The following is a 19,887-nucleotide window of genomic DNA, read 5'->3' as shown; positions in this document are numbered from 1 at the left end:
CTCTGTATGCTTTTGAAGGGGTAAAAGTTACAAAGTGAATAAAAGGGATTTTTGCCACTTACAATGCAAATGCAACAGACAATATAAGGGATTACAACTGAGATGCTGCAGAAGTCTTATGGAGCAAGGTCAGATACGTCCATGTGTCACGGGTGATTAAATCCAACTACTTAGTCAGATTACCGTTTCCAACTTCCAACCATTTTGGTGCTTGTTAATTATATATATTAAGTAAATTGGACAGCATTTGGTTTCTAAGATAGGCATACAAAAAGAAAATTTCAACAACCTTTGCTTGACATGTCAACACACAGTACTTCAGGAAAGACAAATGCCACCTCACTGCTGGAGTAAATGGACATCCTGTCAAAGAGGAGTGCTGCTACTTCACAGAAAATGGAAGCAGAAACATCAAAAAGAAAAACTGCAGGAGGCTGAGGCAAAACTCTGAGCTTTCCCTACTGTTGTGCACTGCTAAAATTAGCCTGCAGTCCTCCATAGATGGATTTCTATGACAGGATTTCACCGCTGAATGAAGTAAATGAGATGTTACCTTTCATAGCTTTCTTGCAACTAGTTAGTGGGAGGTTTTTGTGTTTCCCCCATCTCCCCTCTTTCAAGTTTACTCTGGGCTCAGTACAGGGGTTTCTTGCTTGAGCTAGCTCTACTAATGCAGTTCTTGAAGTGCCACCTCTACAGATCAAAAACTACTGGAAGGGGTCAGCCACATAGCGTGTGTCCATACCCACTGAGGAGGGAGAGCTGGGCACTGGTCTTGTGGGATTAGTGGCTGTGACGGCACCGTAGGCAGGGTGGTCTTGCCCCCACTCAGAGCAGCACAAGCTCAGATAAGCTTTTCCTCTCACAGTAGCACAGCCGTACACCATTGCACAAGCATTACTCTGCTAGCGTGAATGCTCCCTGTCTGCATCTGCTGTTCTGTACTCCTTCCCCCCCAAGCTAGAGGTGTGAAATGTCAAACTCAACCTGGGGTTTTCAGTGAACTGCTAGACCACGGCTTGATAAACACTTATTTTGTCAGCTCTTCTCTGTGTTCCCTTACTTTTCTGCTGGGCCAACTGTTTGCTGGTGCGCTGTGGCCAGGACCTGATCTCAGTTTAACAACTTGGCACAAAACAAGTGGCTTTTAGGATGGATTGGCACAAAAGTGACAGCACACCTGGGTACAGCATGGGAATAAGGCCGTGATTTAATCTGCACTGCAAAGGCAGCTACGTTTCTACAGACCCGGGTGTAAGGTGCATTCTGCAGTGGACTTCTCACAGCGCCATGAGCACGAGGAATGGGGAAAGCATGGGATGCACTCACATCCAAGGCTTTTGGATTGCAACACTGGCCTGATGTTGGATTAGAATAAAATCTGAATCCTTTGTGGCAGCCAGGTTGTTCACCTAAAGTTTTTTTGTGCACAGTGCCTCCATCTGTTGCACATTATCTGTGATGAAACTCCCTCCTGTAGCATCTGTCTTGAACTCCTCCATGTTACTTCCTTGTCTCCCTCTTGCTATCCCCTCTGGTGTTTGGAATCTGGGAATTACTGACCGCAAAACCAAACTGTTCTTCTGTTTTTCCAGAGAACTTAATGGTGTGGAACCAAGAGGTTTCTTTTGCTTGCAGCTGTAACTTAAATTTATCAGTACAGAATGTAAATATAAGCAATGCTTTGTACAATGGTCCACCCACTCTACAGCACTCTGTGCAATTTATTTTTTGATTTGTTCTTTCCCTTATTCCCATGAGTTGAATAGAAAACCAGTACTTACTAGGGTCCAAAAGAGGTAAATAGTGAAGAGTGCGACAGTGAGTGCAACGAGGCCAACAGCTTCTAGCCTACTACTAAACTGCAGATGGTCCACTGCTCCTCGTAGACACAACCAGCCAGAGATGGTCGCCAGTGGAGTGATAAACAAGAAGCACACCATGTCTCCAAAGAGAGTCCGTTTCTCGTGCTGGGGGCCTGGGTTCTTCAGCCACTGCAGGTAAAATGCAGACAAAGCAAGTGTCAGCACAGGAAGGACATTTTACCTGAGATGAATTGCTCGCTTGCAAAATGCTGACCTGCCCCTCTGAGGAGGGAACATGGAGCTGGCTTTGGCTGTCCCTTGAGAGCTCCCACCAGAACTTCTCCACCTTGCTGCTGCTGACGCACACCTCTAGCCATGTGTACCTACAGCATCGTTTATTCAGCTGTAGCAAAAGCTGCCTTGAGAAGGGGAAATGTTTTGCATATTGCAGCCCCTGGCATTTGGCTCCTGAACTGAGAAACTCCCTTCTTAATGTGGAGGGAACCCACACTCTTGTGACAACTTGAGAGTGCAGAAAATGCTTGTTAATATTTTGTATGCTATTTCCAGATTTTTTTTTTTTATTTTACATTCTGTTTGTAATATTGGCAAAGCCATTTGCAACTTACTTTCAGATATCTGCATGCAAGCAGAGTTGAATGCACACAAGGTTACTTTTATTGAGAGGATATTAATCTTGCAAAAAAGCATGCCTGAAAGTCAGCTGCTGAAGCGAAGGTCAATTGAACAGCTATCAAGCCCACTCACCCATGTTTCTATAAACAGTATTTTAGATAGCAGAGGTGAAAGAAGTTCAGCCTGCAACTGTACACTGAGACCTTTTAATAAAAAATGCCTCATCACTCAAGTCAGTATTTGACAGGAAGACTACCGAGCCCTGCAATTTTTGCCAATGATGTAAGCCGTATGATTTGGTCAAAACTGCTCTGCAGCATCCTTTTATTTTTGTTGTTCTTTGAGCGTATAACTGTATGCACAGAACTACCAAGGATAGCAAATATTTCTTACTGTAGCACCTGGGAACCCCAACCAGCCTGGGAGCTGTACATATTACCCTAGCCACTGAGGGCAAACACATCACGTACTGCACAGGACTGCGTCTGCCCCAGAGAATCCACAATCTAAGCAGAGGAGTCAAAGCCAGGAACGGGCAGTAGAGGTGGAGTGAGCTGTCATAACCCCAGCTGCCTGCGTGGCCATAGCTGGGTACAGCGCAGGCTATCGATTCCCAGCCTGGCATGTCCCTCCCAGCCTCCTGGCTCTGAGTGTGGAGACCATGCTGAAGGCAAGGAAAGTCATGCTCCTCCAGGGAGCTACTGCTTTATCTGTCATCAGTGCAACAAGAAACCAAAGCCACAGCAGCTCTGTGCCAGTGGACGTGGACAAGGCTCGTGCATCCTTAAACTGTTTGGCCTGCTTGCTCCTCCCAGCATATTATACGTGGCAGTAGGAGCCCTGCCTCTTTAGCTCCAGAAATGAAGGCTGGGGAGGTAACTTCATCCCTTCACTAGTTAATGCCCTTTATTCCCAGCCACCTTGGGTTCATTTCTTCTTCCCTATAACAGTGCTACAGCAATGACCCAGAGGAACAGCAGGACTCGAGAATTTTGACAAGAGACAACAAGGCTAAGAGTGTTGTGCAAGCTAATGAATATTTCTCATCTAGGTATTTTATCCCTCTATTATTTTCAGACCCTGCTTCATCTTTATCCACTTTGCCCACATCATGAAATCAAATACAGCATTTATCTCTCCATCTTCGTATGGGGTAAAACAACGGTCAAGAAATTGAGTGCAACTAGGAACAGGGAGTCACTAATCTGGCACTAATAGACACAAATCAGTAGACAAGTTTGCCTCAGTCTCACCATCTCTCAGATGGAAATAATAAATTATCTACTTCACAGGATTTTTGTGAGGTTTAACTGCAACACAGTAACTCAGCAGCCTAAGATCCATTTTCATGTATGACTCAGAAATTTAGGAGAACACAAAAATATGTTCATAAACATTTTTTGAAGGATGTAAGCTTTTAATTTGCTTGAATACTTTTAAAATCCTAAGGAAGTGGGAAGTGCTTCACAACTGCTATATACTACTATAAGCAAGAAACTTTTAAGGGCAGACGCTAGTTAAAGAGAGAGGTTCAATATTGTTTTGGTTTTTTTTTTTTCCTTTTCAAGCAATGTCTTAAGTTCAAGATTATTTAACATACCAGAACACCGGGTGTGGTGGGTTCACCCCAACCAGCTGCAAAGCACTCACACAGCCGCTTGCTCACCCCCTCACCCCATTGGTATCATGGAGAGAACAGTAAAAGGCTGCAAGCAGAGTTTGCTTTAACAGAGTTTGTACAAAATAAGGAGACATACATTGACATTTGAACAGCTTTGTATTTTATTATAACTTTATAGAGAACACTATAAAATCATGTGTGAAAGGTTCACACCACTTTCCTTAGAGCTTTCATTCCATTTACTTAAAAACATCCCCAAGGGTGCATGCGTAACGGTTTCAGGTTGTATTTAGTCGCTTTTAGACAGGACTGATTGCAACCTTCACCTTGTTCAATTTCCACAAACCCCTGTAATGCAAAATCATCAGGAAAATGAGAGGAACTGAAAGCACCTAGTAGTGGAGATTTTGCTTTTAAAGGTGACTGTGAAAAGGTTTTGTGAAAACTATGTTTAAAACGTGATCTGCAAGAGAATTGCAGAGCACCTGCACTTCTTGATCTCAATGGGAATTGCAGGTGTTCACCACCATCCCAGGCCAGTCCTTAAAATGCCAATATCTCCTTATCTCAGTGCGATGTGATGACTGTCCCTCCTGTAACTGGGCAGTAAAGAAAGCACTGCAACATTTCAGAGTCCATTTAGTGGAGGCTGCATCCTCAAATTGCAGGCTGTTGTGATCTCTTTGGCCTCCATGCAGCTCAGCTAGTGCAAGAAATACTGTTTATTTATCTGAGGGAGAAGGAAGAACAGCAAGAATGCATAAATGCAAGGAAGCACACACATTAAGGTATGTACTGTCATCTCTGCCCTACGACTTTCACAAGACATAGTATAATGCGCCTGAATTAAGCATTTTACTGTGCGCCATCTAACTTGATTGGAAGTTTGAGCAGACAAAAATGGTGTGAGACTGCTTCACAGGCTGATGGCTCCCCACACTCCTTATGTCTTGTCCGATCCATATGAGCATAAGCAATTCAGATGTTAGATGAGGCTAATATGTAGTTTTAAATAAAACCTCCACCATTCTACAGTTTAACCTTAAAAGGTGGAGAAATTTCATTAGCTAGTTCTGAAGTGGAGGTCAAAAGCACTGGATAAGTAATTTCAATGGCTGTATGGATTTCAGTCACAGCACGTATTTTTCTTCTGAAGTAGTGCATTTGTTTCTAAATCTGATTCTGTTTAGATCAGAGATTTCAGTCTTTTGTTCTGGAAATGTGCACTGTCAAGTTACTTCATAGTTAAAAAGCCAAGTCAGCAAATCCTTTTGTGAAACTGAAACCCACAGAATGATCCCAACAAAGTGCTGAGTTGATTAATTAGTGTGGCAATACAGCACGGACTACCCTGCTGGCAAAGAACAAGATGTAAGGCCAGATGCAACTGTCAGATCTGCACTATGACACTCTGAAACCTGTCCTTTAAAATGTGTCAATAATGTGCTCAATTATTTCTGCAATAAATTGAGACTGTCGCAGTAATAATTTCTATTTTGAAAAAAAAAAAAAAAAGGTCAAAAAAAGGGTCATGTCTGAAGCAAAATGCTGGTCTGCCTGGCAAAGCACTATGTTATCAAGTGCTATCTTAAAGTGAACAGTGATTCCTGTTTCTGATACACAGATGGAGAGTCAGAGTAAAAAGACATGAAGACATGAATCAACTTTAGCAATGGCAGCAAGCACGAATTCAAGAACAGGTAATCACAGCGCCTGATGCACAACCCAGTATCGGCTCATGACTGACACAAGCAAAGAAACCCTGTGCCTGGAGACTAATATACACCTGATGAGAATCCAGCTCCTCAACAAAACACAGGGTCCCACCTCATCCCTCACAGTGACACATACCAAATGGGGTCTGCTCAGAAGCAAAACACTCCCCAAAACCTGAGCTAATGGCTGTAGCTGCATGATATCTCTCTGCTCCCCCAGCTGTCCATACCACCCCTTCGGCAGTGGGTGCTGCTGCCACCATCATGTGGACCACATGCACTGCTCCAGCACACGGGGCTCTCCGCTCAGTCAAGCCCAGCTAAATGGGGCAGGTGTTGCTGAAATGACCCAGACCATCCGGCCCCGGGGAATAGGCACTTCCCAAAGAGCAGCTGCAGCAATCGGTCTGGGCAGGGCAACATCATACACCACACATCTCTTTGCCCAGCAAACGTGTGCCTAAGCCTGCAGGCAGTGGCAAAAGCTCTGCTGAGACACACTGGTGATTTCCCTTTTGCTCAGACAGCATCGCTTCAACTGGAAAACAGAAAGGGGATCAAGAAAATGGAAAGCCCACACCACAGGAGGGGACTTTAAAAGTTTGACTCAATTATGCCGGCAAAATCACACTCTCAATGCATCTTGAGGATGGCCAAAAGAAGGAAGAATTGAAGGGGACATCATTGAAGGAGAAGTGCTACTTAAGCTAATGGACAATGTTGGCTTAAGAATAAATGCATAATAGTTGGCCATAAATAAATTTCGGATAAGAATCAGAAAAAAATCCCACCCTTGAAAGCATCCAGGTCTGGAACAGCTTCCCGAGAAGAGCAGTGTAGGCTAAAACACCCAAAGCTGATACTGTTTTATGAAGGAACTTGCTTATGTTTTGAAAAAGATTTTTAATGTACTGCATTTGACATGAGAAAACACTGTTAACACCCCCAAGGCTCCTTCACCTCACACACTGACACATGTAATACATATACAAGGATTTGGTGCAGTTACTTCACAAAGCAGAGCTGAACTTAAATTATTATCTGCCCTAAAAAGATTAAACTGAGCTGTTGACCGTCATCAGAGGGTCTCCACACTTCCTTCAAATGAATGCAAACTCTAGTGGTCAGGAATTTAACAATAGTCCCTGGGAGACTTTTGGTCTATGAACCCACTACTGGCTTCCAAAATTTTATCTGATATTTAAAACTGCATGTGTAACTAGATCTATGAAACTGTCCAAAATCCCCTTTCAGTATGAATGTACAGAGATGTTTATCTGACATTGTCAAATAATCTGAAACTTCAGGCTCCCAAGATAAGTGAATGGGCTGTTCCCTAAGCAGTTTACTTCATCCTGCCTAAGAAAACGTTAACTGGAGACTAGAGAACTGCTCATCCATAAGGGGAGACAGGCTGAGGCATCCACGTGATGGGCCAGCAAAATGAAGCCTTACATTTGGAGAAGAAAATCATCAGAACAAGCAGCAACTGAGGACCAGAACACCCTGGAGAGGCTCAGACTGGAAATTTATCTAACCTAATAAAAATGAGCTGCGAGCAGAAAACTGCTGTAAAACACCTGCACAAGTTTGAGCTGCTTCGCCACTGCCAAAGGCCACATCCTGGAAGCACTCATCTCCATAGGTCTTAACTTGAATTAGATGACTTGCAAATGCAAAGTAAAGTATATGCATAGTGTTTTTCAGATCAGATCCTAAGGCTACAACCTTTTTCTACTGGGAAGCCCTTTTTAGTTCACTACATTTTCCTTGGAAAATTGATTTTACGTGAATGTTACTGGAGTTATACCAGCAGCAAAGAAGATTCCACAGAGTATGAAGAAAATCCATCACACTGCTTTTGTGTTAAATAGTCTTTACATATGACGCTGTGGGGAGAAGACAGGAAGGAATTGTCTTCCCTAAATGTGTTTCCCTTTGAACTAAAAACAGTTTATTACACATCAAACATATAAGTTCATGTTGTTCTTTTCACGCTGATAGCTCTGCAGTGTATCTTGATGAAAGCAGCCTGTACACAAGCAAAACTACTAGCAATTGTTGTCATTTCTGTTTTCATGCCAGCAGTGACCAATGGGAGCATTTTGCCTTGGGCTTTAAGCAAACAAAGAATGATATTGCCCGTTTTTTTAGAGTGTTTCTCTTGAATGAAGGACATTTTTAAAAACTAGGAGGACCATTTATTGGCAAAAAAAAAATTACATCTGAAAAGTTTTGTTCAAATACTTTTTTACTTGAAAAAAATGTTTTAACCTTATTCAGTGAAATGTTTTGAAACTAAGTTTAACTACAGGTAACTCAAAATAAAATCTCCCAGACCAGAATGATACGTATGTTTGTTTTCAGTGCAATGAAACATTTTGGGTGACTCAAAACTTTTTTAGGTTAATGTTTTTCCAAAGAAAACAAACATTTCACAGTTACTTTTCAGTTGAAAAAATATTTATATTTCAGTTTTTGGGTTTCCTGCTTAGATCAAACATTCAGTTACTGGCAAAGTGTTATTGTCTTCAGTGGGTGCTTTTAGAAAGGCCATGGTGACAGCTCTACAGAGATGTTCCTTTGGTGCCAGAGATGGAGACCTGTCTATCTGACAGGTAGAAACTAAATGATTTGATCTCTGTAACTTTACTATGCTGATGTTATGGCCTCTTTGTAACTGAGTCTGCTCTTAAATTTAAGTTTAACCCTTATTTTAACTCAAGTTCCAGGGAATATTTTAATTGTGGATGTCTGAACGACCCAAAGCTACTTTTTGAAATAGCAAATTAATTTAATTTAATTTGCATATTTTTGTAAGTGGAAGGAATACATTTTAATGGTGGTGTACGATATAGCTTCATTTTTGTTTTGTTTTGTAAAAAGAATAAACCATAGTGCAGGTAGGAACCAACCCTAGGTGGTAGCTAACTGCAAGGAGAGTACTGCAGGCTGTTGCTATCACACCATAACTGAAGTTGCAATCTAGACCTTGGGTGGTTTGCCAGCTGAAAAACAGGAGTTTGATATACAATGCTCCACCAACTAGTAATAATACAGAGGGTGGTAGATGTAGTATTCAGTTTCTGGATTATACAACTTTAATGTCTAAAAATGGGATTAGTAATTCTCTGATAGTGAAAACAAGTAACACAGCTTGCTAAAGTGTGCTATAAAAATCTATGAAATTTCTTGCAGGTCCAATTAAACAATATTGCATTTTTTAACATTAGTCTGGCTCAACTGTTACTCTGTTTCCCTACTACCAACTTTTAGTTTATATTTCAGGTGATGCTTGTATCAGGTGAAAGTTTTCAAGATGTGTGAAGAAAAAAGATTTTGTGGAACTCTGAGAGACGCAATATTTCCTTTTATCTGTATGTTTTTCAATGTTCCTGTTCTATTGTGGATGAACGTATTCCCAGTTAGGCAGATAAATGTATGCATTAAAGAAAATCAATCAACAAAACCAATGTTTTGCATTTTAAATCAAAAGCAAAACAGATTTGCTATTGGCAACACATATTTCAACTCATTGCAAATTTCCTGATCTACAAGCTCAAATATATGGAAACTAAAGACATGATAGGTAATAAATGCTTGGTAGCTCTCCAAAAAGACAGATGCAATAAAACTTTTCATTTTAGCTTTTTTTTTCCCCCTCCTCGAAAAAATAAACTTTGACTGGCTCCTATCGGTGGTAGGAAATGCTACCAGCAGGACAGAGATGATAACCAGGCAGTTTAGAACAGTATTACAGAATCATGATGTCCAAAGAAAAGTCACCAATAGGATTATCTAAAACAAACAAAGCTGTATCTTTGAAAAACCACAGCATCTTCCCTCATTTGCTAGTCCTTAAAGAATAGCATTTGGCCTTTTCCAAAGCACCTGTTTCCTCTCTGAGTGTTCAGTTACTTTCTCCTGGGAATGTTCCTCAACATTTTTTGCCCTTGATCACTAGGCTTTTAAATTTAGGGAAGAGCAGTGATGGTTTGAAGGCACAGACTGTTCACTGACAAGTAATTTTTGCCCCCTTTTTTTTTTTTTTTTATTAGGCGAGGAGCATGGGTTACTCTTGTTTGCATTCTTGCTGTCAGTACTATGAGAAAGATTTGTGCTTGGGAACAGTCAAGGACTGTAGCAAACCTTTTCTGTAAAGAACATAAACCAACTAACTATTTCATTTGTCTTTAAAGGAGAGACAACAGCTTGTTTTGGTCTCTGGATTTTTCCCCATTAGGAATGAATAGAGTATGGTATTCTAGGTGTAAAAAGTGCATCTTGAAGAGGTTATGCTTTAGAACTGTATGTGTTGGGGAGTGTATTACTTATTTTTTTAATACTTTCTTTAACTCAGACATACTTCTACTGGAAATCTACATGGATGCTTCCAATTATCCCTGTATGACTTGGGTCTTGGGAGTGGGGGGGGCATTTTCACAGCTGAAGACAACTAGGCACAAAAGCATCTCCATCACCTTGCCCTTCTTATTTTGCCCTTTTTGGGTCAAGAAGGGAAGGAGGATACTTAAGTTATCTGCTCCCAGCCCTAATGTGCTGTATTGACAGCTGCAGTTCCTCCAAACTTAGATTCATGAAAATTTTCCTTTTTGGTGACTACACTGAGTCACCATTTTCCTCCTGGCTTTAAGAGTGATCCTTCTACAAACTACGTGCAGCAAATCTGGTGTCTCTACATTACGGTAATTTAATACTAATGATGTGCTTCACTGAGCAGTGGAGAGGAAAAACAAGTAAAAAGAATCCCAACACATAAAACCAGCATGACTCAAAGTCTTGCACAAAAAGTAAATTTGTATTTTAGTGTAAGGCTTCTAGAAGTTCTAAATTATAATGTAAGCTCATCTTAACTACTTCATGCATAGACGTATGTTTTATGGTTTTTTTAAAATTTATTTTCCTTTTCTAGCATGACCTCTACAGCCAGTAATGGATTGGGAAAAACTGAAGCTAATTTCTGCCCAATATTGTGATGATTATTCTGACTTTTTCCTCCTAGTCATGCTGTTTTGCTTATGAGTTTTATATTGTTAATTAAGTGCTTTCTGGTGTTTTTTTGTTTTGTTTGTTTGTTTGCAAAAAATGAACCAATAGATACCAAATCCTGGTTGGTTTAAAAGATGTAAATAACTTACAAGCAATACAAGCCTGACTTACATGGTCACATAATGTTCTTATACCATATTTAAGTTTTAGCTGGTTGTTTTCTAACAAACACATTTGTACTGCCATGGTTTGAGTCTGCTTCTGTACTAAGCCAAGTGGAAGCAACATAGATGCAATACAGAAATTGAAATGAAGATGATATGCTTGCCTAATCTTTATGCTGACACATTGCAAAAGCATCTATGTGAACAATGTCACACTTTTCTAGAGTGGATTTGCTTCTGTGGATTGGCTGCATTAAAAAGCAGCTTATATAAAAGTGGAAGGTCTATAAAAGTCACTAACTGAAATTACTGCAGTTTGATTTCACTGTGTTTGTGTTGAGATCCTTCCAGGTTTGTCAAAAGGAACATCAGATCTACACATAACAACCACCATATTATAGACTTTTCTTTCCTGCGGCGTCTAGAGTTTCTGCTGCTTCAGCCTGGGTCCTGTGTGTCAAATGTAGCCAGGTTCTCACTGGCAGAGGGGTGATCAAGACATGGGAAAGAGAAACAGGGATACTCATCAGCAGCTGCTTTTTCCTTTGAGATGCATCACCCCTAGGCACATTCATAATGAGATATCCATGTGCCCAAGCACATGTCCCACACACCTCTCACTTCCAGCTGACTGTACAGGGGTGCTGCACATCTAGCACATGGTAGAAGTTGATTCACTTTGCCTGTACTTCTTGAATTGAATTTTGCAGTACCATGAGCCCTGGAACTGAGAGGAATGCGCATGAACTGGTAATGTGTAAATGGACAATGTCTTTTGAATTACTGGCAAATAGCTCCTTTTAACTGACAGTAAGGCTGTGGATGTTTCCAAATAATTCCCTTATCTGAAGGAGGAGTTCTGAAATCAAGTAAAACAGATAGACTTGCTCTGCTGATGCCTGCCAAGTACCTCAATAGCAACATGTGCCTCTTGTTGCAAAAATGTGACTCCAAATGGCAGCTCCACAGATGATACAGAAAGCTTATGCTCCCGTAGATCATGTCTGATCGAGGCTGGTGGTTTCAGTTTTCTGTGCCAGAGTTTGCCAGGTGTCCTCCAGAAGCGAGATGAACAGAAGGACTCAGTGATCTTCAGTATGAAAAAACCTCTTTTTCTACCACAGTCCATCTCTTATTCCGTTAGAATACATCACATTATCTCCAGGGCAGCTGTTGTGAATGAGTTCACGAGTGACTGAGATATACAGAAGTCCTGGGTCCCAATGGAGAGCTGAGGAGTATCAGCCCAGCCTCTGAGCAGAAGTCCCACCAGAAGCAGGGTCATCTGGAGGGAGTGCAACAGTTCCCAGTTAGCTCAGTCCATAAGCAAGGCAGTGTAAGTGCTAAAAGTCAGGTAGGGCATGAGGGGGGCTCTGCACTTACCTGCAGCAATTAGCCACCCATTTAAAAAAATCTCAGAAGGCTCAACAGAAAGCAATTCTTACTGACAACTGCAAAATCACACAGGGCACATTTGATACATGTAGGCCTACAGTGTGGAGACAAGGAACTGTAAAGGAGACCACTCCTTTTGGCTGACCAACCTTTGACAAACACTTTTGGAGGAGATGAAATGTGCATTCCCTGGTGTGTGCTCCTCTGACTTGATGAAGGACAAATCACAGGGTTCTTCCACCCAATGTAGCAGGAGGCAAAAGACATAAATGGTGGATGGTAATGAACAAATCACTTTCCCTGAACGCTGAAGGAGGGGTTAATCCCCACCATAATGCCCAATTCATGGTTCAGAAACACAATTCTTGTGGAAAAAATAATCTGAGCTAAAAAAAGAAGTGGACTAAGAATGTCTGAAGCCTCACAAACGCAATGTTGAGAGGATGGATCTGCCTGACACACTGTATTACCATTTCCTGCCCCTCTGGTTGGGTTTTGGGCATCAAACAGTTAGCAGATTGTTCATTTCTTGGGAGATGTTTCTCCCCAGACAATAAAAATATGTCCTGTGGCATAGATAAAGGAATGTTTCCCTTGAGAAGTACATAGTTTGAAACTCAGTAGACCAGAGAGAAGCTTATGATGGAGAAAAGATATGAAGGATACAAGAGGAAATGGAGGTCAAAATGAATGCTATTTTTCCTTTGCTTTTCCTTGCAAACGAAATCCAGGAAAAAACAGGGTGCTGTGCATAACAGAAGTTGGGGAGAGAAAGCAAAGGTGAGATCCCTCCATTTGTGCATCCTATGCATGATATACACAGGAGGCAGGACACGGTTGTAGATATGCCCCTTGTATCTGAGCTAAAGATCTCCTGTTTGAGTGCACGGGCACACATCCTTAGCGTGAACATGGGGAACCACTTAAGGCAAAAAGCCATCTTGCAACAAATTTTTATGGAGCACTTGCTTTCATTTCATAATGAGCTAATGGCAAACTAGCAACATGACAAGGTGAGACGGGGAGGCAGCGCAGAGAAAAACTATGGGTTCACTAGCCTGTTCTGATCAAATCACAAAGCACAGCAAGAAATCCTCTGCTGCTTTCATAATAATGTACATAGGGGAGGAAGGAATATGGCTGAACAAGTAGTCGTGCCACTTACTGCTCACTTCATTTCAAGCCCACTACTGCAGCCTCTCCTGGGTGCTAATAGTAGGAATGAGGTCAGATATGACATTTCCAGATAAAGCATGTGAAGTATCTCAGTTTGTTTCTGTTGATATTTTCTTCACATCTACAGCTAAGCCGCTAAGAAGCAGTGATCAATCCGGTGAAGGGATGAGGAGAAAACATAATACCATGTTCTCTTCTTTTTTTTGGCCCCTTTAAGAAAGTGTCTTTCAATAGTCAGAAATACAACTTTCTTCCTGATGGAAAAATCTCTAGGAGAAAAGATGAATATGATGATTAATTGCTTCATGCATTTCTATACTACCTGTCACTGACCAATGGATGGGATATATTCTCTGCATAAGATAAGACCTGCTGAGGAGTTACTGGATAAGCTTCTATAGACTATGGTCTACAAAGGACTTTATGAGTAAAATAGTCCCTCTTGACCTCCTAAAATGCATTGTTAAAGTCATCATTCACCTCCACTGAAAGGACCATATACCATTTCCATTATCTACTTCAGAGGAATCTTTGGAGAAGAAATTATCTTACTAAATGACGAGAACTTTGACTCCTCACCCCAAACATACACACACACAAACACAAAGACACACAAAGAAAACAAAACGAAAAAGGAGTTAAAAGCTGGTGGCCACTCTGGCTTGTCACTCCTCCAAAGACTACAGCAGGTTTTTGTAACAAAGGGTAATACAGGGAGACAGACAGGGCAGTGCTTTTAGGACACAGAAGATGAGAGAATCTGGCAACTTGCATCTGCTTTAGTCATGTTTTGGGAACGTTCAGATTTGCTATAATTCTTTGCACAGGGAGGTTTTGGATTTCAAGACAGTATGTAATAAATAAGTACAAATGTTAAGGACAAACTTAAATTATACTAACAGAAATCAAGAAATTTGATATCTAATTTGTCCCCTTGCATACAACTCAGTTACTCTTCGTCTCTGCTGCTCTCAACTTTAAAAGTACAGCTTCAATTCCCTTCTAAACTGAAAACGCACTCCTCGTATAAGATCACAAAGGACTTAAAAAAAAAATTCGGGTTTTTTTATGACCTTTTCTGCAACTGCACATAATTGTTGATTACCGCACTAAAGTACTATGGGTATGGTAGCTGAGAAGGAAGAAAAGATTAGGTAGTAAAGAGAAAAACATCAATTAACAATGTGTGCTATGTTTCAGAAATGTTCTTCCACCTGGTTATCATTTGTCCTCAGCTGAGAAACAAAAGACAGCTTTATCATTATTATTATTATATTGTTATTATTGTTGTTGTTGTTGCTATTATTTATTACTGCTTTTGCCAAAAAGAAGCCTTACTTCATTGGGGAATGATTAAGCAACCAAACTCCCTCAGCCTGGGCAGGGTTAGCTTCACTTTCAACTTCTTCAGTCATCATTAGCTCTGAATAACGTCATGTCCCATTTGTGCAAAGCAAGCCTCACGAGCAGCCGTTGCAAGGGAACAGCTTGAAGAAACCAGACTGTAAAATCAAACTGTTTACTTTACACTGCCTCAGCATCACTTATCTTTCTTTTCAGATGGCAAATTCAGAGTGGCATTGCCCTCACACCAAAATCATAACCGAAAACTGCTTGGCGCAAGCTGAGAGCAGCTATTCGAAAGAAGATGTTATCATATTCATTGGAGAATGCTCAGTCATAAAGATTTTGCTGCTCAGTTGCTGACAGCCTGAGAACACTCAGCAGCAGCATGTCTCAAACTGGGATCAGCTTCCTGAGAGGGGCTGGAGTCCTGCTAGAAGCACCAAACAACAAGCCAGAGGCAATCAAACACAGCTGGCCTAGGCTTGCTCTGGTTAAGGCTTGACAAGACTACAGGTCTTGTGCTAAATACTGTGCCATGTATCTCTTTTTTGCTGATCTTAAGGAAGAATGAAGATATCCTTAGGCTTAGACACAAAATGCACATGCCTAACTTAATCCAGTTAAGTAAAGTAGTTTTGGTAGTCTTCAATGAGAACTGTTCACCCCCCCTCTGCACGGGCCACTGACCCACTTGACAGCCGTCAGTTTTATCCTGTGTATCTCACCTGTGAATAACAGCACAAGAAGATGCCCCCCTGCCCCCTTATTTGTAAAACGGTATCTCCTTCAATCAGTTCTGCTACAATTTACAAGAACAATGAAGATGCACAGGAAGGACATGTTGTCCTGAACTCAAACTTAGCATGTAAGTACCTGATAAAATAAGACACTTCTCAATATTTTTGTAAAATGCTATTATTTATAATTCATTTTTAATTCCAACACAAACCATAATTTTCACTTTTTTTTTTTTTTATTCCCCTGAATTATAACAAGGGAGGAGAAAGATCATTAACAGTGTAAGAAGATAGTGATCTTGGCTTTTTTTCTTTTATTTTATTCCTTTCCTGAGGATAAAAAAATTAATATGCTGAATACTGACACTTGATGTGCATTCCACAGAAACTGTTACTTACCTCTCTTCTATCGACTACTAAGCTGGCTGGTATACTAGGAATTTGCTGCACACTATTCCCCAAATCCGCACTCACGTTTATAGTGAAGCAAACCCATTGATACCATCCTTCTCCCTTGTTTTGATTTGGTTCAAAATAAGCGTTTTGTTATTCCTGCCCTTTCCCTGAGCTCCTGCCCTCATCTTGCCAAGCCCAAAACTCACAGCTTGCTTTGGCTTCAGTAGAGCTGCAAAGGCTTTGCGATGTCTGTATAAAAACAAACATGATTTGCTCATTAAAGCTAAGGTTTTGGGGATGTGCCCCCCGTACACTGACCTCCACCAATGGCTTTGGTTTGCGCTCCACTGCAAATCTGAAGTGGCAGAGTTCACAGTAGCTGGTGTTTGAAGACGACAGCCAGTGCTCCAGGCAGCTGCGGTGAATAGTCCCCAGGGTCCCTGTACATTCGCAGGGGGAAAGCAGGTCTTCCTGACTGCTGCCTTCATGGCAGATCCTGCACATTGGACGGTCATTAAAGGGTCTGCTGGTGGAGGAGAGAAAATTGCTGGTCATTATACAGGCATGTGATCTAGCCTCTCTTTCTCTCTGTACGTCACAAATTAACAATGTGGGAAACATTTCCAGCTTGTGTACTCTGCAGTTAGTATATCAAGCTGCTCGGCTAACGGATGCAAGCACTTTGGTATTTGTTTAAAATATCTCTTCTGTGGGGGGAAATAAACGGAGAGTGAAAAACACATTAGAGTGGCAGATGAGCAACAGAAGACCAAGTGTTTCTGTACCTTTGTATTTCTCATCTCTTCACAGTGCATCAGAACAGCCACTTCAAGAAATCTCTAAATGCATCAGGGAAATTTTAAACCTGCCTCAGCTGGACACTTCTTATGCTAGTGATGATCTGTGCCGTCACTCCTGACCTACAGGGTACCATCTCTTATGCCACTGATGATTCCCTGACCTACAGGGTAAGCTGTTTTCAGTGATCAACAGCGAGATACTACTGGACCTGAAACAACAGCACCTCACCCTGCAGCAGTGTGAAGGCCTGGCCGCAACTTCAGGCAGGCATGTATAGGCAGGAAGCTTCCTGTCCCTAAGGAGGGTTTCCCTCTCTTTGTGACAACACCCCACAAGCAGCTCAAGGAGTGAGATTAATGGCACCGAAAAGAAGGACCGTGCCAAACTCATCCCTCCCATGTTGCTGTCTGTGGCTATTTCTCCTGCATTGCCTCCCTCAAAGCACCCACCTTCCTGGTGGCAAGTGTGCTCCTCCTGCCAGTGAAAACCTAAAGACTCTGATTTTAACTATTGAGATTCTCTATTTTACAGAGGAATCTTTTGGGAAAGAGGATGGCAGTCGTGTGGCTTCCCAGGGTGCTTGGGCTTAGCACAGAGGGAGGAAAGCAGAGGCAGGCTGCAAGCAGTGCTGCTGAACCATGGATTCACTTCAGTGCAGATCCAACTTGCCCCCCCCTCCCCCAACTGCCAAGGCTGGGATGGTCTATCCCTTGACTGAGGTCTTGGAAACAAAAACTCTCCCTACCACATATGCCACCTCAGGTGATCTCAGAAAAGCAAGTTTTGCCACTGTGGCTGACAAAACCTCATTAGCAGATAGCGTAGGGTGGTACACAGCTGTTCCCTCTGTCCCTCGTCTGGCTCTTTGCAGGCTGTCCCAGGTAGACCTCACTCAAGTGTAACTGCAAGGAAGTGTAAAGAAGTAAGCCTGCTCCTTTCATTCTGCCTGGTAAAACAATATGAAGTTGTCCTTGATGTTCTGCATACACATCTGAGCTGTGCAAAATGCACAGGGTTTTAAAAAGTTGCTACAAGTAAAGGGGAAAAGGGTCTTTCAGGCTGTCACATCACACATGCAGCAGCAGTTAATAATTTCAGTCTTCACATGAGTGCACTGGATTGGATTACGTTTGCTGTTTTGTGAAAATCCAAGGCTACTTCAAGACCCACACAGTCTTTCCAGCTTCACACCAGTGATGCGGAACTTAATTCTGACCCAATTGTCAAGTTTGGATATGGCCAAACCCTTAAGCATCCTCTTTCTTGCTTTTAATGAAAAAAAAGCCAAGTCGATGCAGGCTAGTGTTCTGAAGGGTATAGGTTAAATGTATATTTCACCACTAATCTGCCATGCTAAACCAACAGCAGAAAGAGCAGTTCTCAATCACTTGGACAATAGCTGAAGCAGCAACACTTGTGTGTACACCATTGCTAGAAATAGCCTGTCTGTACGCTTAGCATGCTGGCTTGGGAAGCTTGCAGGAAACATGCTGCAGAAGTGCTGGTGGCAGCATGCAGGCTAAACACAACATCCTGTGCCAGTCAGCACCTGCCGAAGCCTCCCGCTACGTATCAGGGCAAAGTATTGCAGCTGGCGCACTTGAGCAGCAGCATCCCTAGACAGTTTGCTTTCCCCTTCTTCACTGAGTGTAACGGTGAGGGCTTAATTACATACGTAGCATAATCACTATAAAGTGAGGATAAGGGTTTAATTGCAAGTGCACTGAGGTTAAGCCTTCATGAAGCACACAACACATTCCCTTCAAGCGCCCACAGGACTTGTGGGTGGCAGGTGGGCAGGGTGCATTCGAGCCCACACAGGGAAGGGGTCCATCCCACCCCACCACCCTCCACATACCTCTGCGTGGTAAGCGTCCGCACAACGGAGGAGAGCAGCTGCCCATCTTTGGCCGACACCTGCATAACATACTGCGGGCAGCTGCCGGCTGGGCCACCACTGCTGCCACCGGGCAGGGTCTTGCCGTCAGGTGCTGGCAGGCGTGGGTACTCCGGCGGCACTCCTGGCAAATGACTGCAGCGGCTCATCCTCATGGCGGTGGGTAGCGGGTCCCCATCTAGGGAGGAGGGAGGACAGGGTGGTGGGAAGGGGCACATCTATCCCTGTCTGCAACTCTGCCACACTGATCAATACCAGGTGTGAGAAAAAACGTCCCCCTCTCCCCACCCCAGCCCTCTGAGACCTGCTCAGCAGGGATAGGAAGCTTACAACGTTATGTGTTGCAGAAAAACAGCCTGTATGTCTCAGAAATAGCAAGCTGGGGCTCTGAGCTGCTTTTTTTCTCTGCAGACTCCTAAAGTCATGAGTGATAAATGGAAAGAAATGAACATTTTTGTCCTGTGTTGCGTCCCCCCCACCCCAAATGCTGCAAAGAAATATACAGTCTTCACCTTGTATGCTGTTAAACTTAAAGACTTCCCCTGCCCACCAACAGGGAAAGTTATGTATCAGAGGAGAAAGTAGCCAATCAGCTCCAAATCCTCTGTTAAAACACTCCACTGCTACTAAGTGCCTTCCATCACCAACCCACAGCAGAGAACAAACCCAGCAAATAATCCTCTACAGGGCTTTTGTCACACAGACCTGCTTAATAACAGCCTGTGTGCAGTAATAATTCACACCACAAGGTGAGGTAAATGGCTTGCCTGTGTCTTTCTTTGTTTTGCTCTTTCTCCCATCACTTAGAGTGTATTTTGTATGATGGTTGGAAAGCAACGGTTATGCTGGTAACAAAGAGCCTGGGAACTTAAATTCCTGATACCTTCGCACGGTGCTCCTTGCTGGGTGTGCCTGTCGGTGAGAAGAGACTGCGTGGTTCAACAGGCAGAACACCAGGCTATGTGCCTGCAAGCTTGCTCTCCAGATTGGTCACCAACAGCATACATACAGCGTGGATTAATCCCTCTGCAAAAGGGCAGCAAGACTTCATAGCATGCCTTGAGACACTTGGCTACAGTCACATGTAAATGCTACGGGTTACTATTATGATATTCACACGTTGAAATCAGGCACATTTGTCTGCACTGCATTTAACCCTCAAAAAAAGCATTTTGCATCGGACACCA

The 19,887-nt window shown here is 42.4% G+C and overlaps 1 protein-coding gene across 5 annotated transcripts in view; it reads right to left on the bottom strand.

Moving 5' to 3' along the window:
- Positions 1-19,887, bottom strand: part of MARCHF3 (membrane associated ring-CH-type finger 3) — a 76,714-nt gene that overhangs the window by 5,289 nt on the left and 51,538 nt on the right. For 2 of the 5 annotated variants that reach the window (XM_075740357.1, XM_075740359.1), the window contains 3 exons: positions 18,662-18,878; positions 16,321-16,528; positions 1,785-1,994 (listed from right to left, as the gene is read on the bottom strand). In XM_075740357.1, the coding sequence (XP_075596472.1) occupies positions 1,785-1,994; positions 16,321-16,528; positions 18,662-18,878 (635 nt within the window). Of the gene's footprint in view, positions 1-1,784; positions 1,995-16,320; positions 16,529-18,661; positions 18,919-19,583; positions 19,727-19,887 lie in introns of those variants that run through there. The other 3 variants (XM_075740360.1, XM_075740358.1, XM_010301842.2) reach the window with 3 other exon arrangements.

This window comes from Balearica regulorum, chromosome Z (assembly GCF_011004875.1).
Source record: "Balearica regulorum gibbericeps isolate bBalReg1 chromosome Z, bBalReg1.pri, whole genome shotgun sequence".
In the NCBI taxonomy this organism is placed as follows: Eukaryota; Metazoa; Chordata; class Aves; order Gruiformes; family Gruidae; genus Balearica; species Balearica regulorum.
Note: the sequence above shows the minus strand (reverse complement) of the source record. Positions and strands in the feature narration are given on the sequence as shown.